The sequence below is a fragment of the Oryzias latipes genome, chromosome 9 (genome assembly GCF_002234675.1).
Source record: "Oryzias latipes chromosome 9, ASM223467v1".
Classification (NCBI taxonomy): domain Eukaryota; kingdom Metazoa; phylum Chordata; class Actinopteri; order Beloniformes; family Adrianichthyidae; genus Oryzias; species Oryzias latipes.
In genome coordinates, this window is record NC_019867.2 from 28,852,589 (window position 1) to 28,874,371 (window position 21,783).

The following is a 21,783-nucleotide window of genomic DNA, read 5'->3' on the forward strand; positions in this document are numbered from 1 at the left end:
TGCTGTCCTATGACCCCACCCTTACATTGGCGTGTTCTCCCTACCATAAATGCTAAAACAATAAACTAATTCAACTATGATCTAAGTTTCTTGCATCTTTTTGTCTAGTTTGTTGATTAATTAATGTTTTGAATATTTGTTCTTTGTACCACAATATCACCATGAGAAACCTCAATATGACTTCACAGTAAAGAAAACAGTTCTTTGTGTTTATTTTGGGTAAAGATAGAGAGAGTTTATAAGCCGGATCTTCTTGTTCGCTAAATATCCAAAATCATGGAAGTCTGTGGAGCCCAGAATCACTGTTCTCACTGTTGTCGAGTGGAGGGCCTTAGTTTATTAATGATAATCTCATATAATATAATCAGCTGCTTTAAATGTGGGTACTATTCTTTCCAGTCATTGATAGATAAATGATGACTGAACAACCAAGAGACGTGCATTGGGTAAGACTTAATGAGCTTGTCTTACAAAAAGGAGTTCCTCTACTCTGGATAAGAGTAGCAACTTTGAGGTCTGTTATCCAAAAATAATCCAAAGAGAGAGAGTGAAGCAAACTAGAGCAAATGCACGCAACAAATTCTCTAAGGCAGACAAAACACTTAAGGTAGAAAGGGATCACTTGCTCCCTTTCTACTTCTCTGACCAGACACAATTAACATATTTTAATGTACTGGTATAATCATTTTGATTTACGATTAACCCTTGAGCTATCTTAGATGACCCACCCTTACTTTGACGTGTTCTCCCTACCATGACAGAGGTGGATAAAGGTGGAAAGATTTCATATAGACTATGGACACCAGTGAAGATCACAAATCATTGAAGAAAAAAATTTCAGAGCACTGTCTAGTGGGTCTAGATGACCCCACTCCCAATGTTAAAGTGCCTAGGATAGCACAAGGATTACATCAAGTGATAGGCATACCTAACCAGGAGGTGGCCTCAGGGTAGACTTAGGACACACAGGAGTGATTCTGTCTCTGCTGGATGAAATATCGGATTTCAACAGGATCAGAATTCCTTTTATTGTCATTGTTGCACAAGAAGCTTGTGACACAACGAAAGTCTCTGTGCTCTCCAGCTGTTTAAAGAATGATAAAAGTCAGGTTGACAATAGAATAAATATTAAATATAGAACTAAAAAGTTAAGAACAGAAAAAATGTAAAGTAAAAAAACATACATTTATAGATAAAACATGTGTTGCACACAAACATTATCTCACTTCCATACTTCCTGAGGTCACCAGCAGCTTCCTTTCCAGGTTGTTCCTCCTGAGTTTTCTTAGGAAGCAGAGATGCTGGGCCTTCTCCACTGCCGCTGTGGTGTTTTCAGTCCAGGAGAGATCCTCAGTGATCTGCACGCCCAGGTAGCTAAAAGAGTGAACCCTCTCCACGCATGTCTATTGATGTACAGTGGGAGTCTGAAACTATACGTGATCAGACCCAACTTCTGATCATGTGATCAGATCAGGACATCTGTAGTCGCTGCACTAACCTCTTTGTGTTCATTTGTGTGCAGGTCCAAGGACATTACTTTAGAAGGGCTTTCTGAAAAAAACAGTTTGGTTGTTTCTGAGATTGGAGCCATTTCTGTTTCACAGGGATGCAGTGACCTCAACTCTTTGGGTTTTTAGCAAAACAACCTCAACTTGTTGAGAACCACCAATGATTGTTTTCATGTTAAATTTCAGTTTTCTTACAGTTCAACCCTCCTCCTTTATCCGGGCTTGGGACCGGCAGAGTTCTTGTAAAAAGACACTCTGGCGGAGTTACTTTTTTTGTGTGGGAAGCCGGAGCACCCGGAGAAAAACCCACTAATGAATGGAAGAGCTCGCTAATTTAAAACTATCATATGTTTGCAGTTTTTTTACATCATTTTTTTTTTTGCCTTGTTTGGATTAGTCTAATTTTTTTTATTTTATTTTATTTGGGTAGTGAAAACAGTCAATCATGAAAAATAGAACATCAAGATGTTTACAAACTCATATTTTCTTTTTAACATCACAACCTAACATAAACAGGCAGCAGTTTCAAAAATTAAATAATAATAAAAAAAGAAAGAAAAAAAAAAGAAAGAAAAAAAGGAAAAAAAATCACCAATCAACCTTCATCACCAGCGACAAAAGGCTATAACAGGTTTTTATTTATTTATTTATTTATTTATTTATTTATTTATTTATTTATTTATTTATTTATTAACATTTCACCAGAACAGAGTTCAATCCCAACAAAGATTAGTTTTATCCAGAACTGGTTGCCAGACCTTTTGGGATTAGTCTAATTTTTAGCTGACCTGTCACTATAATACAGAAGTACAATGTACTATGTCGTCGAGCTCATTTCCATTCTGTTAATAATATAGTCATTCATTTATTTTTTTAAGTTTATCTATCTTTTACTAAGATTAAAGTACATTGTACTGTCAGTGACTTTCTTCCCATTCTTTATATACAACAGTTTTTTTCTATTTCCTATACTATTCTACTTTTAAACATTTTAATTACTAATACTAAAGTACATTCTACTATTTCTGGCATCTTATCATGATGCTGTAACATCATCACCTCCTTCTGGGGATCAAAGTCCTATTTATTTCTACAGTATCTGTTTATACAGTAACTTGAACACACATGGCCATTGGCTGAGGAGTTGATTCTAGAATTTACTTGAACCAAAAAACAAAAAAAAACAAAATTTACTTGAGCCAAGGGTGAAGCAGAATCTGTTCCAGACTGGGGCGCCTTCTTGGGTTTTGGATGAAGCATTGCTTCATAAAGTCTTTGCAGTCTTTGGAAAGGTTTTGCCTGAGTTGGAGCTTTTTCTCCATGAGTTTAGTTGAATTGAAACGTTTGTTGTGGAGGCATTCAAACAGGACAATTCCCAGCTGCCACACTGTTGTGGGTCTAGCGCTGTACGTGTGTTCATACCACCATTCTGGAGGGGCGTGAATCTCTGTTCCATAAAAGGTGGTGTATTCTGAATGTGACTCTGTGAAGCAGCTGACTCCAAAGTCAATTAAACGGACTTGTGGGGCGCCTGAACTCATGTCTATCAAGATGTTTTCCACTTTGATGTCTCGGTGGAAAATCTTTTTGTCCTGAAGGGAAATGGCTGCTTTTATTAGTTGTTTCAGGATCATCTTGGCTTCTTTTTCTCCAAAGGAATTTCTACTCTCTTGAACGTAAGTCTGAAGATCCACGGCTGGCATTGGTCTCTCCAAAACTAAGATCAGCTCATGTGGCAGCACATACCAGTCTATCAAGGCGATTGGTGCTCTGCTGCCAGCGGAGTGTGATGTTCCGCTCCTGAGTTTCAGCATCACAGCTACTTCCCCAGATATCTCTCTTCCCTTTTCATCCACGTGTTTGCAGTACTGGTATTTATTGGGGACGTGTTTGATGGCAACGTCCAAATGATCTGATTTGCGATAGCCAGCAAACACAGATCCGCAACCTCCTTCACCGAGTGGATGCAGTTCTACATATTTAGCCTCAAATCTAAGCTTTGGGTTGTCTTCTTCAGCTGGGTTTCCTCTGAATCTTTTGTCCAGCGGTTGTTCCAGATAGCTTGCTTTTCTCTTTCTGTTATGGTCAGGAATATAGAATGCAGATTCATCCTTTAGGGAAGGAAACTCAAGGTCCCTTCTTTTCTTTGTCGGTGTTGCAGATTCTTTGTCATAGTCAGAGATTTTCCTTTTGGCGCATCTTTGCTTGACTTTAGCATCATCTTGAAATTGAACAATGACTTTTAGTGGGTCACTGTGAAATGGAGGATTTTGATGTTTGCTTCCAAGGAAAGCGACTTTCCTAAGAAAACTGCCCTGATTTTGAAACATGGTTTTCAAAAAGCTTTAACACTGAGAAGAGAAGAATATCAGTCTTTAAAAAGACTACGAAGGTCTTCCTCTTTCAGTGAAGGCTCAGGGGAGTCAACCTGACTTGGGTTAGCACGTGTATAAGTGGATTAGGTTGGCAGTGACATCATAAAGCAGTTGGTGACATCAGGTTGGCATAGTCATCAATGATGTCATAAAGCAGTAGGTGACATCAATGTGTCTTGACTTGGGGCTATATGTCGTGTTGCCTAGCAACATGACTGTAAGGCATTATTAAAGGGCCTTTATGATGCCCTAGAATCATTATGTCATGTTGCTAGGCAACAGAGCTTTTTTTTTAGGACAGAATAGGAAAGATACAACCAGTTACACAATTCATCGGTGTACCTTTAAACAAATTAACAAACCTAATTTACATAAGAAAAATTGAAAGTAATGAAGACACAATTTTATATGAGATTTGAATTATTACATATAAAAATGTGTAATTACATGACGTTACAAAACCCTTTAACTAACATGAATAACAAACCCTAATATTATGTGAAAACAATAAGTTTGCTCCTGGGGAAAAAGTGATTTTTTTTTAACTCCACCCAAATACCTGCAAATGAAAAAAAAACCTTCATGACATCATTAAATCTGCTAATGGGAACAGTTTTGAAATATGGTTTGCTTTTGAACTGGGAGTCATTAAAAAATGAAAAATGAAACTCTGCCATTGGGAATTATTAGTTATTTTTGCAGCTCAGACTTCCCTCCTCCTTCCGCCCACTTCTTCCAGCACCTCTGGGGAGACCCCAGGGTGTTCTTAGGTCAGCCGACAGACATAGTCTCTTCAGCGTGACCTTGGTCTTCCCTGGGACCTCCACCCAGTGGAACATGCGTGGAACAATCCCCAGCGAGAAGTCCAAGAGGCGTCTGGACCAGATGCTTGAGTCACCTCAACAGGCTCCTCTTGACGTGGAGGACCAGTGGCTCTACTCCGAGGTCTCTCCAGGTGACCGAGCTTCTCACCCAATCTCTGAAGGAGGACCTGGAAAACTCCCATCCAGCCAGCTTCTTAACCAAAGAACCAAAGGTAGGACCCCTTCTTGGTCCACATGAATCACATGTTAATTCTCAACTAAAATATATTCTAACATCCAACTGTGTTCTTTTTGAAACTCAATCAGGTTTCAGGGCCACAGTGCAATCACAGCTGCAGTGTCTGCAACAAATGACATCATCAGTGCCTTGGCCACAAACCTGCTCTACTGTGTGTCTCCTCTGCTTTCCCCTTTTCTGATCAGGTGCTGATATAGTGAAGAAAAGCTTTGTAAGTTTCTCTCTGTTGTGGAGAACTCAGCATTTCAGCTGTTTAGCATCAGTAGAAAACCTTTTCCCTGCTGGAATTCAGCTGCTCAGACCTGCTGCTAATCCCAGAAATGTTGACATGAGGAACCATTTCAAGGGAAATAAAGAGGCTTTCCTACAAAATCAAATCTAGAACTAAGAAGAAATTGTCTGTTAAACTAAAACTTCTTTAGATGTTGTATAAAGTTTATTAAAGCACAACAACAACGGTTGGCTAGGATGAACAAAAAATAATATAATAGTTAAAATATTGAAGTTTCTGAAAAATAATCAAGAGTTTGTGACGGTGACGTTTTTATTGTGTCTGTTTTTGGTGCAGCTGAACGACCTTGAGAAGAAAAAGAGAAGGAGCATTAATGGGAACGTACCAAGCTTGTACTGGAGCTCAGCTGAACATTTGAGGAGGTCTTTGGAGACCTGTGTGACGAACTGGGTCCATCACATCTTCCTACAGGATTTCCTGTGAAGTCCTCCTTGTTTGATGAAGAACACTGAGTTGGAGGAGAGGCAGAGGAGGCAGTGGAGAGACTTCTTGGAGGAGAGTCTGAAGAGGAGCTCAGTCCAAACTTTGGAACCGGGCCAGTCGGTGTCTTTGGAACAGAGTTGATGGTCTCCTCTGGGTTCTCTGATGTTCCAGGAATTGGAATTCTCCTCACAGCAAGTATTGGATTGTCAGGATCGCTCGGGTTGGGAAGCAAAAGAGATTTCCAAGTGTAGCGCTGCTCTGTCTGAACATAAAGAATACATCACTGTTGTCACTTCCTGGTGTCTGTGCAATCATGGATCATACAATTTTTTATATACGGGGTGGAATCGTTGTGTTCTACGGGGTTGAGGCGTTACTCAGGGACAAAACAACAATTATTTTACTAACAACTTAATATTAATATTAAAACATAAAAATCATTGCCATCCAAGAAGTATCAACATTTTTTTTGGTTCATGTAAAAATTATTGACTTTTTATGATAAAATTGGTTGGTATTTGCAATGTAAACTTTTATTTAATTCATGACAAGATTGATGGTGTTGTTCGAAAACAAATATTTCTAAATAAAACACACAACTTAAATATCTTTTTTAAAGAAGTATTTAAATTTGCCTTTTATTGTATATATTAAGCTGTTTGAATATAAAGCTTGATGACCAGTTATATTAAACACAGGAGCTTGAAGCAACTGTTCCATTTTCGTGGAAGGACTCAGGAACATTTGGCTTCTCCACACATTTTCTGCTTTCTTTGGTAGAAATGTTGACATCTGAAGTCCCAAAACTTTAGTCATTCATTTACCTTTTGGCACCTTTGTTTCATTAAAACTTCCTTTGGGCAGTTAAATCCAGAAATAGATTTCTAATCTGTCAAGAAACTTAGATGGAAAAAGACAAAACATCTTTAGTGTGTGTGCTTTCATGCTGTAAAGCTTCGCAGTATTGTTTTTTTTTAATACAATTTACATTTAAAGTAATGCCCATTTAAATAAAGAGAAGTCTGACTAGAGAGAGGCTGTCGGGGCGCGTGCATGCGTGCGTGTCTCGCGCATGCAAATCTGTCAATCAGCGTCACCGCGTTCAGGTGTGCAGCTTCAAGCAGATCCCGGAAGTCCCGCTCGCCGCTGATTTGACCCGTTTGTCCGCTTCATTCCGGGATTCAGACGTGGGGAAGAGGAGCTGCCGCTGAGGTGAAGCTGTGAGACGAACGTTGAGCTCGTGCGATGAAGAGGAGGACAGGTGAGAGCAAAGGAGTCTACGCGCGCCCCCATCAATCATCTGTACTACACTAAGACACGCGCCTTAGGTGTAAATATGAGCATTAGTTAAATAAAGGAATTTTCACTGAGAGGAATTAAGAGTGCGCATGTCTGGAAAAACCCTGCAGCCACAAAAGGCTGAAGAGTTTTTCTAAGAATGAAATAAATGCTAACCAAGTGGTTTAAGTCTATAAGGAGGACTGGCTTCACCTGTGCTGATGTTATATTTTGTGGTAGTTTGCATAGTTCAAACCTCTTTCACACGCACGCGCGCACATTAACACGTGCATATGATTATAGAAAATATTAATGTCAGTATTTTTCCTCCTGCAAATCCCCTTCTGCTGGCTGTACTCTCCCATTCAAAGTTCTAGCTGTCTGTTCTTTTATAGAGGCAAAGCGCAGTCAAAGTGGAAGTTAACATTTCTTCTTTTCTGTCAGATTCCGAATATTAAGAACCCCCCCCACCCCCAACTCTGAAATTAGGCTAAATCTCAAGATTTTTAAGTATTTATTCTGAGAGCGTTGTGAGAATTAAAAAATTTAACTTGTTTTTCTAATTTTTTGAAAAACTTTTTTTTTATAGATATGATTCTGCCATTCTTTTTAGACAAAATTATTATTTTTTTAAAGTGTGTACTGAGACATAACTTCTGCTGAACGGCAGGAGCCCATCAGAAATGTGAGTTGTGGGGTGTGTTGGTTTGTGTGGAGCAGGGGGTCTACGACCTTCACCCCTCAAAGAGCCATTTGGATCAGTTTCCCACTGGAAGCTGCAACACCCTTTGGAAAGGCTGCTGTTTCCAGTGAACAGCATCATTTCACTGGTTTTTAACGGTACAGCATGAACTGTCTTCAGAGAAGGTCCTGGCTCGTATGATGCCCTGGGTGAAACAAAACGTCATTTATTTTATGGTATTCTTAAGCATGAAACTAATCCTTTGTTTTATGGGAAGCCAGTGTAAGTTTTGGAGAGTAGGTGTGAAAAAAAAAAATTGGTGAGCAATTTTGGAGCTTAGATCCAGATTCCAGCTCAGACCAGGAAACAAAGATGTTCGTGGATCTGTTTGTCTGTAAGTGGATGCATCAGAATGGAGGGGAGCAGGAAGCTTGTGGCCCCTCAGCTGTAACTACAAGCTTTATTTTAATGACATTTTTTTTTGCATGCCCTGATTCACCACAATTTGAACAAAGAAATCCTCAAATGCAGTTTAAGTCTTATGTGCCTCAAAAAAATGCCCCAAGGACATGTTAAACACACATTTTTCATTTGGGTGGTTCTTTAAAGTGAGCGGCAGCTCCTCTTCCTCACGTCTGAATCCCATAATGAAGCGGACAATAAATAAAGGATGACGGGTTTCATCCATCATTCTTTCATCTGGATCTCAGTGATCAGCTGATGCAATTTCTCCATACAGGGGCACAAACTTTGGTTGGTGGTGTTTCAGGAAGTGATGGAACCAGCTGCTGCTCACTGTGAAATATTCTTTTGCAGCTGACGGGCTGGTGCGCTCTTCACCTCCACTCCCCTTCTCAGAAATTCCCGCAGCACCTCCTAGGGATGCAAGAGTCTCTTGCAAGCGTCCTGAGTTGTCTGAGTTTTTGTGATGAAGTGGAGGAGTCACATGACTTTTACCAAGACAACGGGCGCAACCAGCAAGCAATATGGCAGTCGATGTGTGTTTCTTCATCAAAATACTCTGGTGCTCGGCTGCAGTTGTCAGGGACAAACTGCATGACAGTGTTGATGTTTCTCTTTGCCCGTTCTTCCTCCCAGGAAATTTCCATAGCTCTTCGCCATCCTGGTCTACATTCATCCAAACACCAACGCCGCCACAGCGACTGAGCACATCAACTGCTTTAATCAAACTACAGCCGTTATCTCCAAATGCCCCCAGGCTCATCATAGGGGATGTTAATCAACCATCCTGCTGCCTCCAGCACACACCAGTCATTAGGGGAGGTCATCAGAAGCTTCAGCTGACTGAGGAAAGCATCCAAGCCTCCAAAGGCTGTTTGAATCAAACTGACTTGTAGCAGGGGGGGGGTTGTTTTGCGCCAATGGTCCCACCCACAACTGAGTATTTCTTTATTCAAATTGTTCTGAATCAAGAGCTGGAAAAAGATGGTATAAATTACGCCGAAAATAAGCCGGGCGCACCACAGCTCCCTACTTCCCTTGAGGGGGGTGTTTGCTCTACGCCACCTGCCCCAAACTATACAGTGAATTTCTGATTTTAGCTACTGTCTCTCTGGAGAAACTGTCATAGAAAACACAGGTTTTTTGGTTTGGGCTTACATCAACATAATCATAATCAAAGGACCACTGGAAACGATTTGAAAATGGATCTAAAGATGATCAGCAGTAGGACTCCAATGAGCAGCTGGACATGGGTTTCATCACATATGTCCATAGTTCTATCAAAATCTGTCTATCTTTCCAAATGACCAGCCTTGATCACCAAAGCACAAATATAAATTCTCAACAAGAACAGGATTTTCTTTATCGGCTCAGAATCTGAATTCAGAGAAGATGACACTGACCTTAAACTGCAAAGCTGCAGTGGACAACTGAGGCAGAAAAACGAGAGGCTTAAAACCCCGGTAATACAGCTGCCAGCAGCCCAGAGTCATTCAGGTAGACGGTAGCAGCACCACATCCTTTCTTGATGACCAACATCTTTTTAGACTCGGACAACACCATCCAACTCCAGGAGATGTGAAGCCCTGTAAATCTTTCAAAATGTGAATATGCAATCATATTCTACCTCTAACTCCTTCAGAATAGTCTTTTCTCTTTTATAGTCTTTTGTTCTTGAATGTTTTGCTCTGGTTTTGCTCCTTTACATCACCTGCTGCTCTGTGCTATTTAAATTGTCTCCAGGGGACTATTATTTCTTTGAAGTGAATTGAACAGTTTATCTCTAGGATGTGTCATTCTGGATCTGTGATGAGACATGAAGACTTCTGGAAATCACTGAGTGTTTTCTCTGCATGTAACGTGATGGAGCTCAGAGCTCCTCTTAAACAACAAACAGCCCTGCGTGAGTGGAGGCATTGACCATTGTTTTGCAGAAAGCACAAAGGGACACTGAGCTGTATGGAAAAACTTGGTTGAACTCCTTTGAAATAATTTCATATGAACCGGTTTACATAACCCCAAGCCTTTAAATGCAAGGCTGTAGTTGGTCGTATTTTGGTGCATCAGGAGTCTGTAAAGTTAAACATTTAATTGGCTCAAAAGCTTTTTAAAGAGTGGACTCTGAAGCTGATTTGATGAGCTTTAGGGGTTTGTAGTGTGTGTGTGTTGCAGAAGCTGTCAAATTTTAGCAAACTGTTCCTGCAGTAGAGCAGAATTTGCATCATATTTTCCTGCGTAAATACAACGGCTGATGCAAATGTCTGAGCTGATGCTCTTAGTAGATTATGAAATGTATTCAGATGATTACCGAGAAGCTTGACAGTGTCCATTTGTGAGCACACCTGTTGATGTGGAAAATGCGTTGATCTGGCTATCATTTACCTTATGGTCTACAAATAGAAACACCAGATTGCTGGATGTGAGTTCTGTTGAACGCCCAAAACTGTTTGGACGCTGCATGAAGCTCTCTGGGTTTCAGCTCTAAGCGGCTTCGTCTACATCAGTTGTTTTTCACTTTTAAGGCTGGAAAAACCAACTTTGAATGGTTGTTCTGTAAACGTAAGTGTCATTTTCTCTTTTTCAAACAGCTTTTGAAATTGCCTAGATTCTCTTTACTGAACAGTTTGATGTGAAATTATTATTATTTATTTTTTTTAGAAGTTACTTTTATAAGTATTTAGTGTATGCGGGGTCGGTGGGAAAGGTGGGCTAGATTTTTATTATAATATTGACTTTTTGTCTTAAATGTTGGAGCATTGGTTTGCGCAAGGCATGTAAAGCGCTTTTTTATAGTTTGATTTGATTCAGAACCTAACATGTTCAAAATGCTCCTAATCAATCAGGTTTAATCTCAAAGATCCAGAATTTATTCTAATTCTTCAAAGGTTTCCACTAATATTTTTGAAGCTCTTGTTTGGCGTTAAGCTGATTTGACACATTTCCTGGTAAAGTTATTGCATTTGATGGTTTTCAGAGGACCTTATTGCGTTTCTGTGACATTTCCATTTAGTAAAGATGCAATGTTGTTTTATTCCAGGAGATATTTTTAGAACTAGACTTAAAAATTTGGGCATTTTTACGATATAAAAATATGTTTATAAAAAAGTTTAAATGGAAAGATGACTTGGAGATATTGATGCTTTTATCAAACTGAAGCTTACCATGTGACAGAGAATCGACGAGGCTTTTGCCAGTGAATTGAAGGTAGCTGCACTAAAATCAATTACTTGCAGGCATGTTGGACTCCAGCAGGGATGCCCTTTGTCACCGGGTCTGTTCATAGTTTTTATGGACAGAATTTCTAGGCGCAGCCAGGGGCTGGAGGGGGGCTGGTTTGGGGGCCACAGGTTTCCTCTCTGCCCTTTGCAGATTATGTTGTCCTGTTGGCTCAATCGAACCAGGACCTCCAGCGGGCTTTGGGGTGGTTTGCGGCACAGTGTCAAGCGGTTGGGATGAGGGTCTGCGCCGCTAAATCTGAGGCCATGGTTCTCGACAGAAGAAAGGTCCACCTCTCGGTGGGTGGAGGAGTTTAAATATCTTGGGGTCTTGTTCACAAGTGAGCGAAGAGCCGCGCGTAAGATTTACAGGAGGATCTGGCCCTGTACCTTTCCCCTTGTGACCGGTACAGGGACAGGTACAAGAGAGAGTTGAGCCAGAAAGCAAAGCTCTCAATTTACCAGTCAATCTTCCTTCAAATACTCACGTATGGCCATGAGCTCTGGGTCATGACCGAAAGAACAGGGTCCCGAATACAAGCGGCTGAAATGAGCTTCCTCCGTAGGGTGGCTGGGGGCTCCCTTAGAGATGGGGTGAAAAGCTCTGGTTACCTGCGGAGAGAGCTTGGAGTAGAACTGCTTCTCCTCCACATTCAGAAGAGCCAGTTACAGTGGCTCAGGCATCTAGTCAAGATGCATCCTGGACGGCCGCCTCCCTCTGGAGGTGTTCCGGGCATGTCCTACTGGAAGGAGGCCCCGGGGAAGACCTAGGACTTTCTGGAGAGACTACACCTCTCAGCTGGCCTGCGAACGCCTCAGGGTCCCCCCAGAGGAGCTGTAGGGAGAGGCCAGCTTTTTATTTTACTTATTTTATTTTTACTTTTTTACTTTTTATTACACTAATGTTTTAAACTTGATTCACTATGTATTATCATCTCAAAATTATATCACATTTGAAGAAAGCACAACCGAGACTATTGTCTCGTAACATTCCTTCAGCATCCTCCCCTTTCATCTTTGTGTGTGCTGGTGTATGTGCTCTGGGAAATGTCTGTGATAACCTCAGAGAGATCTGACACTTGAAGCTCTCTGACCTTCGAACATCTAGCCTGCAACAACCTGTGGGTGGGTTTTTCACACCACTGTCCATCGGGTGATCTTCTGAATATGCAAATGCAGGGTTTATATACCAAACCCATTTTCCAGTTTCCTTTGTTCGGAATTTGATGCAGCAACCCTGTTCATCTGTCTGTAACCCTTCGTACAAATTTGTGCCTCTTGTTTGGAGTGAAACTTCACTGAAGCTAAGTTTTGTCTCTGAGTCATTATTCATTCATTTCTGTGTGCAGGAAACTGATGGAACGAACCAACCTAATTTACCTATCTCACAGTCCTGTTTAGAATCTCCAGTTTCCGCACAAGTATGATTTCTTGATTGTGGTTGGTTAATTACATTTTCATATAAAGAGGCACAACTAGACGAGACAAACCAACTACAGCAAGCTAACTGGGAAAAAAGTGTGAAAAATTGACAAATCAACAACAATTAATTCAATTCAATTTAACGTTACTAAAATAGTTAAAGGAATGTCAGGCCGAATGGTTTTCCCTCACACATTTCCACCTCACTAAATGTCTCTTTGTCAAAAGTTTGGACATCCCTGCACTAAAGGAAACATGGTGTAAAGATTTCAAAGCAGCTTTCTTGTTTCTGTGACAAGCATTCATTTGAAAGGTTTCTGCAACAGTAAAAGAAAACATGTTTGCAGAAGTTGTGACATAACATGCAAACGAAGGACTAAAGTCAGTTTTCATGGTTGTAAACGTTATTGTGTTTGTGCAGAAAAACATCTATGCTGTTGATGAAATGCTGTTTCCAGTTATTAGTATTTGAGATGAGGAAATCTGATTTTCTGGAGATTCGTTTGTTTTCCAGCTGCTCAAACATCAGAAGTGAACACAGCATCATAAAGTAGACAGAAGAGTAATGCCTTAGTCCAAAATCAGCGTCTACTGAGTCGTGTTGACGAGCTTCTTTCTTTCTTCCCACAGACTAACATTGAATGCAGAATTGTGATGCTTCAGTTTGACCTCCACCTGATGCCTGAGGCTCCTTCTCACTGCTGAAAGTTTGGCACCATCTTCACTTGTTTGTCCCCTCAGAGTTCCAGCTCCTCCCTCATGAATCCTTACTCGGAAACAAACCAGGACTTTTCTCGAAGTGAGGACAAAGATGCTCTGAGCTCAATTTGCTGTTCAATTCCTGATTCCAACCCGTCGGTGCCCACTTCTCCTCTCCCCCAAATCTACACGGGTGAATCTTTTCCCCCAGCTTCACAGCGTCTGTCAGTCTCAGACCTGACCTGGCTGGACCAAAATGTCCAACCTCCGAGTTCATCTTTGCCCCTTCCAGCATTCACTCCTGCATCTACTCCTTCATGGGGTCTGACCCAGGACTCCCGGTCTCCTCCCATAGCAAACCCTTACTTCTCTTTTGACGACAACCCGCCCCACAAAGTCTCTGTGGATGTCCAGACTCCAGACCTGCACCCCTCTCCTCTCCCGTCTCAGTTCTCCGAGGAGTGTCCGGATCTGGAGTGCTCGATCTGCTTCAGCCAGTTCAACAACGTCTTCCGTTGCCCAAAGATGCTCCACTGCAAGCACACTTTCTGCCTGGAGTGCCTGGCACGCATCAACGTCAAGTCTGCAGAGCCCAATGCGATTCAGTGCCCGCTGTGCCGCGGACTCACGACCCTGCCAACCCTGGGCCTCCCAAAACTGGCCACGGACTCGGACGTGCTGTCCTACCTGCCAGCCGCCATGCAGAGGGTTTACAGCATCCGCTTCATCCGGAACAAAGGCAAGCTGCAGGTCAAGAGGTGAGATTCAACACTCTGGTGGGATCTGTAAATCTGCAAGCAGACTTCTTTTGCCTTTTCAAAGTAGTCTTGATAATGCTGTACAGAAGTTTTAAAAATGTTCAGGATTTTTTAATTATTTCATTCTAAAACTGATGTAAGATCAGTTCAAATGCATCATAGCTGCTGGGTTGTAAGGGATCAGTCCAAAAAAAAAAACCTGGGCTGATGCTATAAACATTTTTTTTTTAAATTGTTTTTATGTCCTCCAGCTTTTATTTACTTTAACTCCAAGATGAACTAAAACAAGTCTGGACCAAAACAGGAAAAGAAATTGACAGAAGAGTAGAAAGAGGCCTGAGGCTTATTTTATTCTACTTTACCATTAAAAGTAAAACTGCAAATAAACCGGAAATGAACAAATTACATTTTTTTATTAATTTTATTGCCCTGTCAGTTTTTTTCTTGTATGAACTGACGGCTGTTCTCCTGTTCAGGGCAACTGAAAGATCCCGGCAGAGGAGTCGCGCTTCGGTGATGTCTCTGGGCCCAACCAACCGCACGCTGAACGTAGGACTTCCCAGCTCAACCACGCAGGGCGGCGAGGCCCACAACATGGATGGAATGGTGCTGTGGATGACGGGACGGCCGGCGTGTCGAGCCTTCCTTATGAGCTGTGTGGTGATCACTGTCCTTGTTCTCACAGCCGCTATCATTTACCTTTTGTCCTACAAAAAGTAACACCATGTTTCACATTCACCTGTTGGATCTTTTTCCGTAGCTTTTACACCCATAAATTCTAGAGACTTGTTTTTTTTCTAAGCCGCTGTGATGAGAACCTTAAGAAATGGTGGAAGAAAAAATTTCGTTTAAAAAGATTTTATGATAAATAAGTGCCAGACTCCCTACAGATGTTGTGGCTGAACAGGATCTGTAGGCAGCAAAGGGGAACAAAAGTCAAACAGGACTGTCGGCATGAAAAAGGGATCATTGATTCTGTGAGGAAGTGATGCATGAGCCGAAGCCATGAAACCAGGCTGCAGGTCAGTGTGTTGCTGAAGGGGAACAAGCAGCAGCTCGCTCTTTGATTTCTGCTCTGATACAATGACGCTCAGGTTTTCATTTTTGTGTACAGGTTGTTGAACTGGCCAACAGTCAGACCCTTCCTCCTCTAAGCACTTTAAATCGTAGTTTTTAAACTTGTTACTACTATGTTGGAGCTGCAGCACTGTTCTTCTAAACAAATGCTGACGGCTCCATGGAAATGAGCCGGGCTGCAGCAGGTCTGCTGCCTGGTTCGGAGAGGGGAGCGGTCTTCTGTGGAGACGGGTACAAAAAGTTCAGTTTACCTGCTAAGGTCTGGTTTTATTCACGTTTGCAGCATGTTACATTAGTATGGAGTGAACTGGGTTAATGTGGTCCCAGCAGTTTCTAGGTTTTTTCTTCTGAACATCGTCTCTTGTTTATAGAGCAGTTTGTCAGTGAGGCCAACACTGGACTGAAGAAACAACAACTGTATAGATTCACAGAGAGGGGAATCTGGCCTTATGCCTCTGCTGCCTCTGCCTGCAAACATCTGCTTTAGTTTGGTCAGAAAGCGTTGTAGCATCAGATGATCATGATCCTCTCTTTAGACTCCGAAGGACTGAGACAAGTTTTCCATAAAAGAAATGTTTGTAAATCAAGACTGAATCCCGAAGCAGCTTTTTGTCCTAAAACCTAGTGTGTCAGTTTGGCTTCAGCATCCAGTTTAGTTTGACTCTACGCTGAAGCCCTTTGTCTTTGTTCTGTGTCTTTTAGGCTTCTCCCTGTTTTACTTTGCAATGTAAAATAAATGACTTTTATGTATTTATAACAATTTTAAGCAAATGTTGCACCTTTTCATATGTATTAAACTTAAATAAATTTCTACGAGAATCCAATCTTTTGTTTCTTATTACAAAAAGTAAAGTTTTCAGATTTGACTTTGATATCTGCACCCTTAGACGTGCAGAGATTACTGGTGTGGCGTGACCTTTCAGGGGAGGACTGCAGATATGTTACCTGTACAGCGACAAAACTGAAATCTGCAGCTTTGACCCTCCTGTTTGGGTCAAATCTAAACTGATTTACAACTTAAAACACTCATAAATGCTGTTTCATCTCTGACTGCCTCTATTATTTAATATCAATGAACTTGAGCATAAGTGATGAGCGTTTTTTCCTTGAATTTGGAGTGTATTAATTAGCCTTGTTGCGTTCTTGGTCAAAAGTGGCCGCCATAGGAAATGAAGGAATATCCAGTCTTTGGAGGTCATTTACACAAAACATCCCGCCAACTCACTCACTTACTTTTATCCATCTATCCATCCATCCATCCGTTGTCTAAACCTGTTCTATCCCGTTTGGGGTCATGGGGTTGCTGGGACCTGTCCTGGTTTCTGTTGGGCGAAGGCGGGATGCACCCTGGACAGGTAGCCAGCCTGCTAATCACTCCCACACAGGGATTAGTGACACTTGGGTGACATAATTCATGGGTTCACTCAGGTGTCTGTTAGGTGAACCTTTCTCTTTCTCAGGTCATCCACACCTTTCAGACTCATTGACATCATCTTCACACAGATCCCACATATATAGTAGTCAATTCCCAGTGTTTTCTGTTTAATGAATGATTCAAGTCCAAGACGTAAATAAAAAAACATAAGATGAAGAAAAAAACCCAGTTTTTGCTTCCTCAACGTGAAGGAAGGTCAGCTCTTGATACAGTAATTGCAAAAAAACATTTTCATGGTTAACACTTCAACTTTTTTCTGCCTTTATGATGAGCTTCATCCAGTCTGGGTCTTTGGGTAAGACCATTTGTGCTACCGTCTATGAAGCCACAAGGAGTCTCTAGTCTGGGTCCCTCTGTACCGGTCCCCAGCCCCCATGAGAATAAGTGAAAGCTGATTCGCTGTGCCCACTCACACACACACAAACACACACACACGCTGCTCTGAGCTGCATCAGCATATCCAGCCTCCGCTTCTTTCCTGGCACTGTTGGCTTCTGGGAATGTGATCCTCTAAAATGAGTTCACTGAGGACGTGCACGACGGAAAAATTAAATGATGTATTTCTAGCAATCATGCAGACCAGATGATGCCCTAAAAAGTTTAATCAGAAAAGTGAAGATGGAATTACTTTTGAAATGTGGTTTTGTTTTGATGACAACTTTGTTCTTTTTAAGGAAAATCTAAAAAATGTTTCTTTTCTTTTTTTGATGGTTCAGGCTGACCTGCTAACCTTTTTCCATTTATGCCAATTGTTTTTTTCAGTCTTCAATGTAAAGAAAAATAATCTAGCAGCACATTTAAACCAGTTAAAAAATCTTTGTTTTAATAAATGTAAAAGTAAGCAATTTAAAAACAATTTAAACAAGTTAAATAATTTAAACGTTTGTCCATTTAACCTTAAAATAACTACTAATCAATTGGACTTTAAAGAAGAGATGTTGAAATACAGAGGAATTGTATGTCACCTTTGAAGGCATTGCCATAATTTAATATTTATAATAATTTCATAAACACTGTACAATACTGTACTAAACTATACTACACCACATTCCACTATTTAACAATATACGTATACTGCCCCACACTAAACTATACTATGCTATACTAGACTAAACTATACGACTCGACACGACACAACACGAAACTTTCTAAACTGAGAACATTGATTCTAAGCGTTTTTTATGCTGATGATACCTAGTTTATTAAAAAGTTTGCTGGTGAAGTATTTGGTGGTTTTTACCCCCAGATTCATTTAGGAGTCTGTGTATCAGACAAAAACTACCCTTTAACCCTTGTTCTATCTTAGGTGACCCCCCCTTACATTGACGTGTTCTCCCTACCATGACAAAGGTGGATAAAGGTGGAAAGATTTCATGTAATCCATGGACACCAGTGAAGATCACAAATCATTGAAGAAAATGAACCTGCATGCCTAGATTTCTGCAGTACTGTTTTGTTACCAGGAGGGTGCAATCTTGTCTTTGCTAACTAGCAGTTTTGCAGCCGTCTGTCTCTGCTACTTAGTCACTGCAGGCATACAGACACAAAATAACTTGCATTTTTACTCAAAATGAGCTGAGAAAAAGAAAGCATTCAACCCAAAAATTATTAAACAATACAAAATTCTATATTATTTAGTTTTTCCTAAATATTTAGTGCTGTAAAAGAATTTCTGCTGCATTTCTGTGCTTATGACACACCACTGTTGTTCTGTGCATTCATAAAAATGGAACGAGTTAAATGAATGAAGCAGATGCTGGCTCTGAACGGGAAGCAGCTGCAGGCTGCAGCTTTGTTTGGATACATTTTTTTAGTCATTTAACTTGATTTGTATAACTCCCTCATTGTGTTTGCAGGTTCGAAGGAAGCCTCTCCTAAAGCCTTTGCACAAAAAAAGCTCCCCTAGAATTTGCTATGGCCAAAGCTGAAAAAGAGGAGGATTACTGGGACTCAATACCCTGGAGTGATGAGACAAAGATGTCAGTTTTTGGAACTTATGGTTTTAAAAGTATATGGCGTCTCAAAGGTTTGGATTTCAAAGAAAAATGCGTGGTGCCTACAGTAAAACATGGTGGTGGTCATGAGCCGGACCAGTCTAAATCTGCCGTTAAAGCGTCTGTTGGGATTAAATCTGCTCCCACAGTTTACTTGGTGTTTGGACACCTGCATCCGTGAGAAGTTTGTTGATGGTAATTGAGCTGCAAGGTTTCTTAGATGGGGTGAAGAAAGGACAGGAGCAAGCTGGGTTGGAGGCAAACACCTCATTGAATCTGCAGATTTCTGATTTAATTAGGAATGAATTCCACTTATAAATCTGTTTTTACATTTCAGGGACTCATCCATGATCCTCTGTGATCATTTGCCGGTAACACCTTGGCTTTGAGTATAATGTGGAATTTGCAAGAGCTGCTGAGTCAGGAATCTTTACCCAGAGTAAGGATGTAAGTTGATGTTGCCATGGTAATCTGCAGTAGAGACCCCAGCAAATATTTTTCCCTAACTTGCAACCAGTGGAGCTCAACTTCTCTGTACTGCTCCAAAGTTCCCTTTTTTTTCAGATGTCAAAGTAGGAAAGAACAGATATTATAATAATTCTGAATTGATATAAACCCTTTTTAAAACCATTATTAATAAAATATTGAAACAATTCAAAGAAATAATTAATACTTAAATCTAAATGTGACACCTGGATACATTATAATACAAAACAATTTAAAGGTTTAGATTTGATTAGTTGTGTTGCTATGATGATGTATTTGAAACTGGTTAATAGAAAACCTACAGATAATAAATAAACTGTTTTACTATTATTTGCCTAACACACATAGTCACAGGAACAAACTACTTAGGTTCATAGCTGTCAAGAAGGAACAGCCCACATGTAAAAATAATTATCCAGGTGTTTCATATATCATGCTGAAGGGAATTAAGCCAAATTCATCTAGGATGTTAAATAAAAAATAAAAAAAAGAGTTTGATGAGCAGATGTTTATAGACACAGACCGAGCAGAATAATGCAAGGACAGCAAGTAAATTTATCAAAAAACGTTTACATTTATTTTTCAAAATGTGTAGTTGGACAATGATGGGACCTTCAAAGAGGTCAAAGTAACAAAAGTAACTCAGGTTTTATAGCTTCAGCTTAACAGAGGACAACTGAACAGACAAACAAACTAATTTAAACTGACCTACTGGATTGAAAACTCAAGGGAACCTATATAATGGCTGATCAGACCAACAAGACACACAAGGGGGAACTTAAAATGACTAAGGGGCTGGGGTTGTTCTCCTGGGGCGGGGCCCAACGTTGGGCCCTACTGGCGCGGTGGGGGGCTGCTCTCCTGGTTGGGCTGGAGCTTGTACTCTCTGTCCCCCAGTGTCTCCCCGCTCTCTGGCTTTGGGGGCCCCTCAGGCGGTCCTGCTGGCCCTGGCCTGGGTGGCGGATGTGCTGCCGTGCGGTTGTCGTGCGTGCGCGTGTGTGTGTGTTTGTGGGGGGTTGTTGGGAGGGTCCTGGCTGCTGCTGCTGCTGCCGTGGCGGGGGTCATGGTGTGGGGATGACTGGGCACTCTCCCTCCTTTTTTTTACATTCCATCATCCACTTTAGAAGAACATAAAGATCCACTCGAGAACAGGTGCTATCTCACCTCTTAACAAATAGTTTGAGTGATTAAATGAAATATTTCACATGGGTCGGTCCGAATGCACAAGTATACGTGTGAACATCAGTTGTATGGTGTACATGTTGACGTATTTTGTATGTGGGCATTTTTGGAACCCACAGGTATGTTTGTGGCATTTCGGTGTGTGGACAGGTCCCACCCCCTTTTGGATTTATAGTACTTATAAACCTGACTGTAATGATTTTAAACATCCAGCAACTTGTTGCCCTTATGCTGCTTTACGGTTCTACCCCCCCCCCCCCCCTCCTCTTTAATCACCCTCCTACCCCACCGGGCATCCCTCTTTCTTCTTTTCTCCTTTATTTTTTCGTCCGGTCCAACAAAAAACTGTTACAGATATGAGTAAGATGAATAAAGTTTAGCCTAAATTACAAAAAGGGGTTTATTTAAATATACACCTAGTGTGTCACATGTTTCATAACCCCTATTGTAACAGTAAAATCTGTCCAACACAAGAGGCTTTCAGCTTTCATAAGTCTGCTCAGCTGTTGGACAGGACAAGTTAAAAAAAATAATAATAAAATGACTAAGATACAATAGAGCAAAAAAAAAAAAATGATGTCCATCCTGCGGTAAATTAACATACACAAATGAATTAAACTGAGGAACATCAAAATAGAAACTAAAGTAAAGCAATACAAAAAGAGTTTCTTCTCCCCCCAGCGATGTTTCAGTCCAATTAGCTGCCTGCTGAATATAAAGCCTCTGCTGACTGGCATGCTTCCTTGTGTTAGGCTCCAAGTGGAACAGGGACATCTTGGCATACAAGGAGCATTTGAAATCAAAGATTGAAAAACAGGCGCATGATATCTGATGCATCACTCCCGACTCTTCTCCTGGACACGCCGTCAAAGGACGAGCGGTAAACGCCCAAGTCGAACAGAAACAGTCTTATGCATCTTCATGGACTTGTCTCTAGTACGTGTTCTGTATTCTCAGTTTGACATTCGGTCTATCCTGCTCTCTGATTGGCTGATTCTCCTGGAGCATCTTTATTTTTGAATGCATTCCGTTGTGTTGTCCTAAAAGACAACAAGACAAAGCATAGCGTTAAATGAATGAAGCAAATTATAATAAAGTAAACCGAAATGTGTTAATAAATGTGTGTTCAACCAAACATGTGTTTATGTTATGTTTGCAAAATAAGACATCTTCAAAAGTTTATGCAAAATGTGGAGTGAACAATTAAATGTAAGGTGTGGTGCAGGAAGTTACTGCCCTGATGGGGTGGCAGCGTAGGCCGCCATCACACACAGAAATTGCCAAAGAACAAACATTGTCTTAGTGAAACCGTGATAAAAGTCAGTGTGAGTCCATGCCTGGTCATTTTTGACTCTTATACCATTACATTGAGTCAGTCCTGTGGTGTTTATTCTATAAACGGGTGTGACATGCAGAAACATGCATACGTTCTT

The 21,783-nt window shown here is 40.9% G+C and overlaps 1 protein-coding gene across 2 annotated transcripts; it reads left to right on the forward strand.

The window, feature by feature from the left end:
• Window positions 1–6,748: 6,748 nt before the first annotated feature.
• LOC105354806 (RING finger protein 225) lies at window positions 6,749–16,077 on the forward strand. Of its 2 annotated transcripts, none has more exons than XM_011479660.3 (3): window positions 6,749–6,921; window positions 13,350–14,176; window positions 14,653–16,077. In XM_011479660.3, the coding sequence occupies exons 2-3, from the start codon at window positions 13,479–13,481 to the stop codon at window positions 14,894–14,896; spliced, it is 942 nt and encodes a 313-aa protein (XP_011477962.2). In that variant the 5' UTR covers window positions 6,749–6,921; window positions 13,350–13,478; the 3' UTR covers window positions 14,897–16,077. The 2 variants fall into 2 exon arrangements, with proteins under 2 accessions (XP_011477962.2, XP_011477963.2); XM_011479661.3 differs by lacking the exon at window positions 6,749–6,921 and adding an exon at window positions 10,428–10,641.
• Window positions 16,078–21,783: the final 5,706 nt, after the last annotated feature.